This window comes from Camponotus floridanus, unplaced genomic scaffold (assembly GCF_003227725.1).
Source record: "Camponotus floridanus strain SB8 unplaced genomic scaffold, Cflo_v7.5 scaffold37, whole genome shotgun sequence".
Lineage (NCBI taxonomy): Eukaryota > Metazoa > Arthropoda > Insecta > Hymenoptera > Formicidae > Camponotus > Camponotus floridanus.
Window position 1 is genome coordinate 1,421,348 of NW_020229514.1, and position 13,167 is coordinate 1,434,514.

Here is a 13,167-nt window from a genome sequence, read left to right on the forward strand (position 1 = left end):
ATAATTAAATGTTATATGGTCTTTATTTCTCTACAAAAATTAATAATTTAGAAATTAAATAGATATATATTGAAATTAAATAAATATATATTTATAAAATATAAAAGTTTTGGCGAAATAAAAAAAAGCTTCTATAAGCGGTAATACATCTTTTCGGACATTCACTATATTTATTAGATACTAGTAGAACGATGTTAGGAATGCTTTATACAACTGTAATTCCTTTTACGAAATAAATAAGACATATATACAATAACACATCACTTTAACTCTTCCTAGAAATGTCTTTAGCGAAATTATTATAATTTAATCGTTTATATTTTCTTGTTTTTGCTATATCGCTTCAATCGATCAATCTTCATATGCATTTATTTTTTTATATTGCATTAAATTACTGAAATGATAATGAACTTTTTTATGCGATTATTCGCTTTCGCGTTAAACGTAGTAAAAAATAAATTATACATGCATTTAAATATATACATTACTATTAGTTGATTGAATTCAAATATCATTCAAGATTATATAAGAATCCGTTTAAAAAAGATATACGTTTACGTAAGATATACAATTACGTATATTTGCGTAACATTATATATTAAACAAAATAGTTTCGATAATTTTCGCGAAACGCAAGATATATTTCGAATGACCAGATCAATAATCAATTTGATCTGCGAATCTACAATCTACTCTCGATATTTTCGTCGTGTACGATCGCTGGATTCGCGGCCGCCCATTTCTCCTTGGTGACGTGTTGCTCTTTTCTAGGTCGATCCTTTAAATTCTGTATACCGGCGAAATGTTCCTCGACTTCTCTTAAGGTTCTGCCCTCGGTCTCGGGTAGCATCCAGTACAGAAAGCACAGGCCGGCCAAGTTGATGCAAGCGTTGAAAATAAACGTTCCAGAGAGCGATATGCCGTTCATCATGTAGAGGAAAGTTTTATTCGCGATCGATAATAAAATGTAGCCGACCATACCTGAAGCGCCAGTTGCGGTGCTACGTACCTATGTATTAGTGAATTTCATGATTATTCGCGAATAAAGGATTTCTAATGCGTTAAACAGGCGCTTGAAAAATAAGTGCAATCTAGATATGTTAAATTTAATCTAAATTAATTTTACTTTTAATTTATATTAGTTTTATATTTTTAATTTATATCAATATAATGAAATTAATTTAAATAAAGATTTAAATAAGATTAATAAGAATCAAAGCGAAGATTACTGAAAAAAATACACGCACCTCGACCGGGAACACTTCGCCTATCAGAATCCAAGGCAACAATCTGATTCCAAAATTCGTCGCGAAAGCGGTGCCAATCATGAGAGTAGTCGGCAACCAGGTGTATCTGACCCCATCCAGATAATCGGCGTCACTCAAAAAACCGTAGACGGCGGTAGCGAGGAGGCACAGACCGCTAGCGCTGACCGATATGAAGACTAGCTTGCGTTTTCCCAAGAAATGGATCACCAGCACGCAGATCATGGTGGCGACCAACTGAGCGACGCCCATAAACACCGTGGCCGTGTAATTGTCGATCGGTGCTTTGAGTTTTTCGAATATCACGACGGCAAAGGTCTGCAGGGTCGCGCCACCACCGAAGGAACTGACGAAAAAAGATATGCTTATTAGGATGAAGGGCATGTAGAATGTGCGTTTGGTATAGGATCGCCAGATCTCCTTCTTGTCGGAATCGGTATTGTCGGCAGGCTTCTGAACCGTCTCGCAGATCATCTGAAACTCATTTTGTACCTGCGGCGGATTTGTCCAACCCCGTAACCAGCAGAGAGCGCTTTCCGATTCCGCGAAACGACCCTTGGCTGAAAAAAACCGAGTGTGACGATTAATTTAAATTCACTAATAAATTTGTAAAACGAAGTAAAAATCAGATACTACGAAAAAAAAGACGAAGAAATTGTACAATACGTAAATATAATTCGACTGTGTGATCACCTGCGAGCCAGTGTGGGCTTTCAGGCACCAAGCACAAAGCGAAGAAACAGATAATCGGATAAATCAAATTGATCATCGCCACCGTTCTCCAATGGGCTAGGCTACCGCTCAACATTTGCGTGAAAATACCCAGAATGACTGACATCGAAGAAGTCGCTGACAGCATTCCGCGCAAGTTAGGCTGAGTCACTTCGGCGACATAGGTCAGGACCGGTGCCTCCAAGAAACCACCTGTCAGACCTGTCATTGCAAGCGCGGTAAACAACATCGTAGAATTGCTCGAATAATAAAATATCAGCCAGGCAATCACAAACGGGATATTCGTATACATCATCGTTCGCTTTCTGCCCAAATACTGCGACAGCGGTCCGCTCACGAGACAACCGATCGGCACGAGAAATAAATTTAAACTGCCTGTAAAAGAAAATATATTAATAATAAAAATGTAAACAAAATATAAAGTAATTTAATGATATATTTTTAGTTATTTATTGTACAAGAGAAAGAGAGAAAGAAAATCTAGATACAATTTAAATGCAATAATATTAATTTAAATATAATGATACATATAATAATTTTAATATTACGAATATTGTCATACATAAGTTTTAATTAATATTGATTTAGATTATGAGCAACTGATTTTATAAAAAGCCAAAGGTTTGAAAAAAATCTATATGTATATTTTGAAAGAAATTTTTAAAAAAATCTGTTATTTTCAATTATATTTGCAAGCATCCTTACTAATCCATGTTAATTCTTCCGTAGTAACCTTGATGTCTGTGTCTTCCATCTTTAACGCTGGGATGAGGATAGTCGAGAAACCTAAAGTTGAACCAAAGGTAAGCAGGAGTAAATTTTTGGCACCGACTGCACAACATTGTGGTACTGCTTGCCGAAGTTTGGAAATGTACGCCACTTCGACCGGCATCTTGTCATCATTCCTAAAGTACACATAACAAAAGGTATATATGTAATGTATATTTTAATTAAATTAATTATTTAGAAAATATTAAGAAGAGAGAGAGGGGGAGACATAAAACACAAAGCTTATTAAATATGAATGTAAGATTCTTAACAAAAGACATATCTAGTTTCATTTATAACGAATGATAATCAAATCGACGATTGCGCGTAATTTAAGAAAATAATAATAATAAAAATTAATAATGATAAAATTATCGTATCAGCGATAAAAAAATGCAATAATCACTGTGTGTTTCATAAAAGTTTATCTAGATTTTTAGATATTCATTTCATTGTTTTATATTACGTAAATTTTTCGTTTAAAATTATTGTTCTTTGAAACTATTTAACGTTACAGTAAAAGATCTTAGAATTTAGCATATAAAGGTCTTTAAGTCCATGTGCGCCACATTGAACTCTTAGGCCCGGTTCCACAACTCGAATTAATCCGAGTTTAATACGTTAAACTGGGTCCTGATTTGGTCCATTCACTACTTAAATTCGGATTAACTGGATTGTGGAACTGGGCCTTAATCAGTCAAATAAACGATTTTAAATAGACTTTCAATAATTTATCGTTAGCAGTCGAAATAAAAGCCTGACAAGTCCGCGTTATCGAATAAAGTTATTTGGAACAAAAAGAAAAACGATTGAACACGTATTTGTAATTAATTGAAGAAAAATAACATATAAAACTATCTTATAAAATATATATTGCTATTAATAAGTAACGGTTTTAAAGTTATGTATAAATCTCTAACCAGAAATATATACATATAATAAATTATTTAAAAATACATTATCATATTTTAAATTTAATAAAAATAATTACATATACAAACGCATATATATAATACAAATTGAAATAGAATGGAGATAACAACATGACATCTCGTATATTGACAAAATTACGCGCGAGTTCAGTGAAACGCAATCTCTCCATCTTGTTAAGACATAATCGATGATCCATTTACAAAGCCTTTCACTTGATGTAATCGCGTTGCTTTTGGCGATAATCTCTCTCTCTCTCTCTCTCTCTCTCCCTCTCCCTCTCTCTCTCTCTGCAACAGTTCTGAATTTCAGTTATCTCGCGTAACAATCTACCTATAATTCTTGGATTTATGTGCATTAAAAAAAAGATATAAATTTTTCGTAAACTGTTTCTGTACGTCAATGGATAATTTAATAATTTTTTAATAGATATTTTAATCATAGATTATTTTTAATTATTAAACTAATTGACAATTTTCCTCTTATGTCAATATTTTTATATTTTTTAAATTACGTTCCTCCGCATATTATGTTAATTTAAAAATTATTTTTACAATCACAAAAACAATTTTAGCAGTAAATTAGAAACAGGAAAAATCGCCATTTCTTTTATTACGCGGCGTCATAGTACATTTGCCTTTACTTTATTAATACATGAAAAAATTATAATTTTAATACGTATGTTAATACTATAAATTATAATCCAGAAGATATTTCTCTCTTATGAAAAAATACAAGTAAATGTTTATAAAATTATTTACAATATATGTAATGTAAGGAAGGGTCTCGTTACTACACACAAATGCAATATTTTAATTCCTCATTTTTTAATAACATCTGTATTAAAAGATAAGAAATTAAAATTTGGTAAAATATTGATAAAAGCGTTAGTAAAAAAAACTGGTTTATGCTGATCCACATGTTACATTGCGCAAACATTCAAGAACACGCGTGATGATTACATAAATGCAATGACAGTTGAGGCACCTTTTGTGTGTCCAATCATGTCAGTTTAAAACCACTAACATCACACGAAAGTACCGGCGAACAATTCAACGATTAGCGTGAATGGATTTACACAAGGTCGCGGTGAACATTCTCTTCCGAATCATCTTCTTACGCGTAAAATACTCGTGCAATATTTTCTCTCTTTTTTTCTGTCCGTAATAAATTATGGATTTATGATACCGATGTACGACGATTGGCTTTAGGCAAAATATGTCGCTCGCGGGTGCGTGCTATTCTCTCATTCTGAATGAAACGAGCTTGGCAATGATGTAACATGGCCAATCATGCAACGCAACCTCATTTTTGTCACCTGTTTGGGTATGTAAAAATAAATACGTTTTTTTTCACGTGCATTCACGCATTACATTTTTTATAGTCTTTATTAAGAGATTGTGTAGATGGAAAGAGTAAGGATGCGTAAATTTACAAGTTATGTTTGAGGTATGACAATAATGTAAGATTTGCAAACGCGTTTTCCTCAACAAAAAAAGTTTATCTAACGAATCTCAGATTAATGGCTAGTTTTTCATAACTTCTTTTAATTTTAAACATTAAATACTTCTAATATAAATTAAAATTCCATTTGAAAAATATAACGCAGACGAGTCAAATATGATTTAAAAAAATTTGTCGTTTGGTTATAACTATTTTAGGGTTCCTTATATGTCGAAGGACTTGTTAAATGATACTTAACGATATTAGTCCAATTAAACTCGGATGCGACTTTAATTGCGCTTAAAATATTAATCGTCTAGTGTCCTTCACGCGCGTAATATTGCGTCAACACTTTAATGCCATTCTATTAAAAAAAAATAATTATCTTACGACATTAATTGCTGAGAGGAAAATAGATTTTATCTATAGGCTACACTTAGGAACGATCGTTTCTTAAATCAGTCGATTCTCAACAACACTCAGCTACTACGTATGTATATAGATTTCGCCATTATTTCATAGTTTACTTTGTCATAATAATGGATATTAAAATATGATAAAATCTTTATTATTCGAATTTTTATTATTTGAATATTTTACTGTCGGCACAATATTTATTTTTAACAGAAAATGTGTATCTTCACTTAGAAACATTCGTAATGTTAGATAAGTTATCGGAAAATTCGTTTAGATCCGGACAACGTTAAATAAACAACAAAGACTTGGTTGTAACATTTTTACTATATTCACAAAAATCTTTTTTCCACTAGAAGAGCAACTTCATCTCTGCAAAGTTTATACAGTTCAGACATTTCTGAAGAACATTTATGGCATGAGAAATATCGTAAAATACGTGCATAGAATATTTTATTGCGTGTTTTATTTCTTTTCGTAGATAAACGTTACTCCATAATATTTCCGTTTCGAGCTTACATGCAGTCTTACGTGGCAGCTACTCGTCAAAAAAAGATACATATCATAATCGAGTGCGATCCTTATAATTGAAAATAACTAGTATCATTATGGGTTAATGAATTCCATTGTTATGTTGTCGCGCAATAAATCCCAGAATAGTTTTTTTCCGAGTTTTGTAAACACTCTGTATTATAATGCGTTGCGACGATGCTTAACATAGTGCCGATGAAACTATTATTATATTAATGAAATTTCTATTAATGAAATCGCCAAATCTAATCGAATGCCACATGCAAAGACGTTTCGTCTCGTAGACACGTTTCTGATTGACGCAAAGAATATTAACGAGTCTCGATGCACAAAAGCGGCATTAATACAATAAGATTGTCGGCCAGTGACCTACTTACAAATAGAGATACAATTATAGTATGTTGGTCAATAACAATTTATCAATAACAATTTATCGATAATAATTTATTGATAACATCCTTAATTGATAGCGCATCATTTGAATTATATAAAATTTACATTTTTGTTAGCTAAATTCATGTAATAAATAATAAATAAATTTACATTTATTTATCCATTTATCGCGATCAAGAAAGTTTAAAAATGAATAACTAGTGAAAATTTAGAAATTTATCGAACTTACGATCAGAATGAAACAGACAAAATTTTAGAAATTTTAGAATATTTTTTACCTTTAATTTTACATTTTTATTGCATTATTTTTTTGCTGTAATTCGGTGTACGCGTATTTGTTTTTTCAAAATATAAAATGTATATATTATGTAAGTATATGTGACGTACGCCGGAATAGTACATGAACAAAATGAACAAAAAAGACAAAATTGTTAGCAATTATGTGGTCGGGAATTCAATAATACTTTACTTCCTGCAATTTGCCTAATGCCTTAGTTTCACTGACAGCTCTAAACTTATTCGTGGAGATATCCCTTTTTAACAGTTAAAAAATACATACATTTGTTACGAATATCTAGCATAAACGATTAATGCGACTATACAACATTATAAATTTTAATGAATCGCGAATATAAACTAATATACAATTCATGAATTTATGAAAGATGCAACAGCTGTTTGCATAGTTTTCTTTCTTAATTTATTGATATTTATTGTTTATATATTTTCCTAAAAATAATATTTTAACTTTTTATATTTCTTAAAATTAATTTATCAATTAAGATTTAACTAGATTGTTATATCATATTAATTCAATGAAAATAGAGTGGGTTCTAGTGAAATTCGATGGAACAAACGATAAAAAGTAGGTAACGATGACTGTATTTGTGGTTATAATATTACATAATAATAAATTTCATAAATCAGTGACTTATAATATTATAACCACCGTGGTTATAATATTATATAATAATAGATCTCATAAATATATATATACGTAAATTATCGATTTAAATCAAGATTTTAAATAATTTTTACGCAAAAAATATTGGGAAAAAAAATAAAAATAGAGAAAATAATGTTTTGCCATTTCTTTTATAATATACGTAAATATTTAATCGCCTAAAAGTATCTGTGAAACGATAATTCACATTACGCAAACGTCAGAAAGTTTGATTTCGCGGAAATCGACACAATTATGTCATTAACGCATTTTTTGTCATAGTTTACCTCGAAACCTATTATTATAGATACTGCACATCACATCTTAAATTTAAAATTCTTAATTCTTTACATCCATCATCTCGAGGTCGATTAATCTCATATACATTCAAGATTGAAAATTCGTTATGAAACGTGGTAAACGGATTTTGATTAATTTTTACGGATTATTTATCATTTAAAAAAAGAGTATTTTTTTTTAAAAACAGTGTCTTTTTTAAAACAGTATTTTTTTCCGGATCTTAATATCTTATTCGTAACGTTTATAACTTCATTTACGAGGAGGTTAAACTTCGCTTAAACATCATAAAAAAATGATTTATCATAATCATAAATATTCATGGGCAGAACAATCAGTTTCTTTGACAACATTCTTTTCATTCGAGAAAAAGTTTTTTTTAGCGATGTTCCGATTGTCTAAAAGAATACTTGCACAGAATTCTCATAAGTCATTAAAATGCAAAATATAAAATTCAAGTACGACGAACCTCTTTCCGTTTTCTACGCATTCGGATGCTGCCATCTTTGTGGCTCGATCCTTTTGCGATTCAATCTTCGGGTCTTTAGAGCACGTGAGTCGCTTGCGGTTTCACGCGTATCAGATTCTCCGTTGCATATCGAAGGAAGGACGGCGGTGTTGGTGCAAGGATGACCTCCTTTCGAAGCAGAACAATGTAAAATTAGATTCTTGTATAAAGTCACTGATTTCGTTTCTCGCGTAAAAGCGCTTAAACTTATAACGCGTGAGGAAAGAATCGCAAGCAGAAGGAGCAGAAGAAAATCGCGCAATCGCAAGCTTTGTTGTACAAAGTTACATAAAGAATCGTAAAAGTTCAGTGAGCCGAATACATGCTTGGCGCGTTGTAGCCTCAATATCTGTGTTTAAATTTGATAAGCGTACGATTTTGAAAAGTATACAAGAAATGCCATTTGCACGTAAATGATACGTTAGAGATTAAAAAGTAGCTAGATCAAGAAACATTAATAGGAACTTATTTTGCGAATTTGTGTAATCTTTGGAATAAAATTTCTAGCAGAGCAGATGATCTATTATTGATTTTATTTTTATTTTAATTTATTTTATTTTATTTTTATTTATTTTATTTTATTTTATTTTAATTACTTATTATTATGTAATGAATAATAATATATATGTAATAAAGTTTTAATATATATTTAAGATATATAAATATATTTTAAAAAACTCATAGATAGTTCAAATCATTACGAAATATCTTGTATCCATAAAGAAATTTAATGACTCAATATATATTACATTAAGATCTCATATAGAGGGCAACTTTTCTTTTATATATCTTGATGCACATCTACTTGTCATACAAAATTCTTTCACTCGGAAAGAGTTTGGTTGTGATTGATGATTTTCATACTTACTTGATTGCAAGCGTCCTGACAAAGCACTAACAATTCTTCCGCTTCTTCCACTTCGCGGAAAATCAGTCAGCTTTCTTGTAATTTCATGATACTGAATGAAACAAATATTTTTTTATAGCTTAACGTTACTTTATCAAATTCAAGTTTTCCAAGTTATTCAAGTCGATTCAAGTCATCGTGTTAAAAATGCCAGAAGTATAAAAACGTTCTGACATATTATACTTGATAGTATATTTGTGATAAGGCTTCTTATAATTTGTTAGATTAAGAAAGGAATATTTTTTATGCTTACAACTTTTGCAATTTTTGAAATTTTTCTTTGTTAGCAGTCATTTTTCTTTATTGCAGTCAAATGCGATTTGACGAAGGTCATAGTAAGATAATTGAGAAGCTCGCTGGCTATTAGAACATTAATAGTAGTTAGTAGTTCAACATTTTTGTTCTATTGTAATACTCGCTTCGTCTTTTATATTTGTCATATAAGGAGTTACAGTAGAAATTTCTTTTTTCGATGATAATCTAAAATATTTATCATTATGATAAGTTAATTTTTTGAAAATACACACCTTTAACATATGTATATACGTATATTGATATGGCTCATTAACAAGAAGAAAATAGCCAAAAGAATTCTAAATATGACATTCTCGTTTAAAAATTAATTTATAATTATGTCGAAAAAAATTTTACTTTCACTGAAGAGAATATCGATTCGTAAATCAAGTTTCGCAAAGAAGTTTAAAAAATTATCGGCCAATTGCACTTTTTTTTCTCTTCTACCCTCGTTTCTTTAAATCTTTAATAAAATCTTTAATAAAAAAATTATTCTCATAGTGGCAATAGATTTTAAAGGTCTCTTTCTGGATTTTCTCTGTCTTTAAAACAAATTTCTCTCGCATTAGCCGATCCAAAAACGCGAGAGAAAAGAGAGAAAAATCGTTCACTGAGAAAACTGCAGTGTCTTGTCGCGAAGCGAGGAATTTCGTGTCGTTCGCAGGGAAAATAATCCGAAAGATTCCACCCGAGAAGAAACCACGGTCGAACTGGAAAGTAGGTAGAAAATAGTGAAGAGATTGCCGGTTTACATTAGATCGGAACGTCGCGACGGACTAAACATTGCGCGACGCGAAAGCCACGAGCAAGCTGTACTTTCAATTTTGAGCTCCCTCCTTCGACATCTACCTTCCAACGGAGATTGACGTTGAATCGGTACATACGCGTTCATACGTATGACCTCTTCTCTTCCCTTCTCCGGTCATTTTGTCGTAATTATACCCACCATATCCACCGTACACGCTACGAGCGACTGTCAGGACAACGCGAGAGGATTGATTTTATAAAATTTACTTGAATTAACGTTTATTTAAGAAAATTGATGATATTTTGCACTTTACGTCCCTAAAAAAATACAGAATTTTTTCCTTTATACAATTTGTCACGTAACGTGACAACCATTTTATTCACGCACGAATGTCACGCAAACATTTTGTTCAATTAACTTAAATATTATCTTAAATAAGAATTATACTTAAACAAGAATTTTCCAAAGTTTTTTTTAACATTATTCTGCAAATTCTGACACGTGTAGATAAATTTTATTTATAATTTTTATTTTTTTGCGAAGAAGTTTTCTGCGAATTTCATTTGTTAATTACATTAAGTAATTATTTCATCTGTGTTCATGTATATTGAAAGGAATATTAAAAAATATTAGTTATGTATGCGACAAATAAAAAAAAAGAAATGAATAAAAATATGAATATAGCGTGCATATATAACATAGATAAAAAATGATTATTTCGAATCCTGCAGTTTCAAGAGCAAAGGAAATAAAAAAAAGGAGTTCTTTTTAAAAAGACATAATGTAACTTAACGTGACATTCTTCTGCTTTCCTTGAATATGCTTTTCTAGAGAAAAATTACAAGCAATGTGTATGTGCATTATTACGTCTGTTCATTACTATAGAGATTGAAAAGTGATGGCTAATGTCTCGCCACATGGGTACCGTTGCGAAACGATAATAACATGCCGCTATGCGTCCCACATTGTATTATTCTTCACAATTTGTGTGTAACGCTATGTTTGAAAATTCTTCTAGGAAATATTTTAATTTTAATTTGGCGTCAACAAAAAAGTCAATTATAGATAAATAATTTTAATTATTATTTTCTTAGGTTTTTTGTTTTTCATTAATTTTGCTTGGTTTTTTGTTTTTCATTAACTTTCCCTATTTCTTTTGTTTTTTCAGTGTTTTTCTTTCACATATGTGATTAACAACTTGTAATTATATTGTGGTTATTGTTCTCTTTTTCTCTTTCTTCTTTTTAACTAAGTTGCTTGTTTTATATAGAGTATAAGAGTATAATTGTGTGACTGATATTTTATTTCAGTGGGAGATCAATTTTCAATGAAATGTGCAAATATGTACTTTTTGCTCGCGAATAAATATGAAGATCATTTTTCAATATTTAATGGTCGAAATATGAAACTAAATGTTGAAAATGCTTCTTTTCTCGCTTATCTGCTTACACATTGCTGTTATAATTACGCAAGAAAAAACAAGTTGTTTTTCTCTTAGAAAATATTAGTCATACATTATTTATCTCACGAGAAATTTAATGATTGGCACATTATTTTTTCACAAACATAATAAGAAAAGGGACGGAATTTTAAAGATTATGTTAATGCTGATCATTATCATCATATTGTCTAATCGCGGATTACAGCTGTTATTTCAAGTGTCATCGAACTTTTAATTCATATTATCATTTTTTTTTCACTTCGAATAGCTAGAATAGATTAAGATTACTGATTTATATAATATTAATTAGCGACAATTACAGAAAGTTTGCATGCATGTCTGATTAATCATAGTATATATAACAATATCGTAAGGACTGCTTATAAATTATCTTTTTTAGCCTAGTTTTTTTTTTTATAAAAGTCGAGAGCAAAATATGCAATTTTTTATCGTACTTAATGCTGTTTATATTTGTAAATTTACCTGTCTCTTTCTTTGAATATATAGAGAGAAAAGATTTTAAGCGCGATTGCAGTTGCATTTGTCGATAAATTAAAGATATTTATAAGATTCATATTGCGTCAACTCTAAATAACAATGTATTTACGATACATTATATCATCTGGATAGTAGATGCATATTAATCCAAGGAAAGCTTATTTTAAAAAGATCTTAAGAGAGTATTGATTATTCTTTATATTATAGCGCATATTTTTCTTTTTAATTTAGCATGCTGTTAATAATATACAACCAGGAACTATCCAAAGGCTCAAGATTACAGACGATGATAAATCATCTCGGTAAAGGTCTGTAATAATAAGACGAATGAAACGAATATCTACCATCCATTAAATATGACAATTTATTAAGAACAATATATTCTGCATACGATCGACATAAAAATTTGCATTAAATTAATTAAATAAATATAGGAGCACGCACATATTTAATCGTTAGCCAGATAATAGTTGTTACTAGGAGCGTATTTTATTACTATAGTATTTATCATTACAGGGATTATTATACGGATGTTCGATAAATCGTTGCGATTCGTAACAATTAATGTTTCTATCGCGGCTAATTTTTACAAACAGTTATATCTTAATAGAATATAGAAACACGCATTTATATATATATATGTATTTAAGACTATTTGTCTCGAAAACTATATCAAAATATTTATTTTATCGTTACTTTTTTTTCATGAGAGAAATCGCTCTCTCATCACGATTTATCGAACATCCTTTTCTTTTTCTTCGTTTATTTTTTATCAGTATAAAGTCGAGTCTCGCAAGTGATGTTTGCGATATAGAAAGTTGCTTAGGAAATATATATGTATATATGTGTATGAATGTGTGTGTGTATATATATATATATATATATATAGCAACATATATATATATATATATATATATATATATATATATATATATATATATATGCTGTCTTTCCTTCTCTTGGCGGTTGCAGATTCGTTCTCTCGGATAGAGAGTATTAAAAAATAAAGAATTTATTAATAAGAATTACTGAGTACAATCAGTCTAACTTTATTA

At 30.2% G+C, this 13,167-nt stretch overlaps 1 protein-coding gene and 1 long non-coding RNA gene across 5 annotated transcripts in view; one reads left to right on the top strand and one right to left on the bottom strand.

The window, feature by feature from the left end:
- LOC105253211 overlaps positions 1–13,167 on the top strand; it is an 86,210-nt gene that overhangs the window by 68,994 nt on the left and 4,049 nt on the right. The window contains exon 3 of the long non-coding RNA XR_002192636.2: positions 2,727–2,923. This is a non-coding gene — a long non-coding RNA (uncharacterized LOC105253211). The remainder of the gene's footprint in view (positions 1–2,726; positions 2,924–13,167) is intronic.
- LOC105253210 (facilitated trehalose transporter Tret1) lies at positions 115–10,386 on the bottom strand. 4 transcript variants are annotated; one of them, XM_011261079.3, is made up of 8 exons: positions 9,783–9,849; positions 9,385–9,611; positions 9,093–9,183; positions 8,186–8,353; positions 2,703–2,902; positions 1,959–2,372; positions 1,248–1,825; positions 115–1,009 (listed from the first exon to the last, which is right to left on the bottom strand). In XM_011261079.3, exons 4-8 carry the CDS (start codon positions 8,218–8,220, stop codon positions 683–685), a joined length of 1,554 nt encoding a protein of 517 aa, XP_011259381.1. In that variant the 5' UTR covers positions 8,221–8,353; positions 9,093–9,183; positions 9,385–9,611; positions 9,783–9,849; the 3' UTR covers positions 115–682. The 4 variants fall into 4 exon arrangements, with proteins under 4 accessions (XP_011259381.1, XP_011259382.1, XP_011259380.1 ...); XM_011261080.3 differs by lacking the exons at positions 9,385–9,611; positions 9,783–9,849 and adding an exon at positions 10,275–10,386; XM_011261078.3 differs by lacking the exon at positions 9,385–9,611 and having other exon boundaries at positions 9,659–9,854.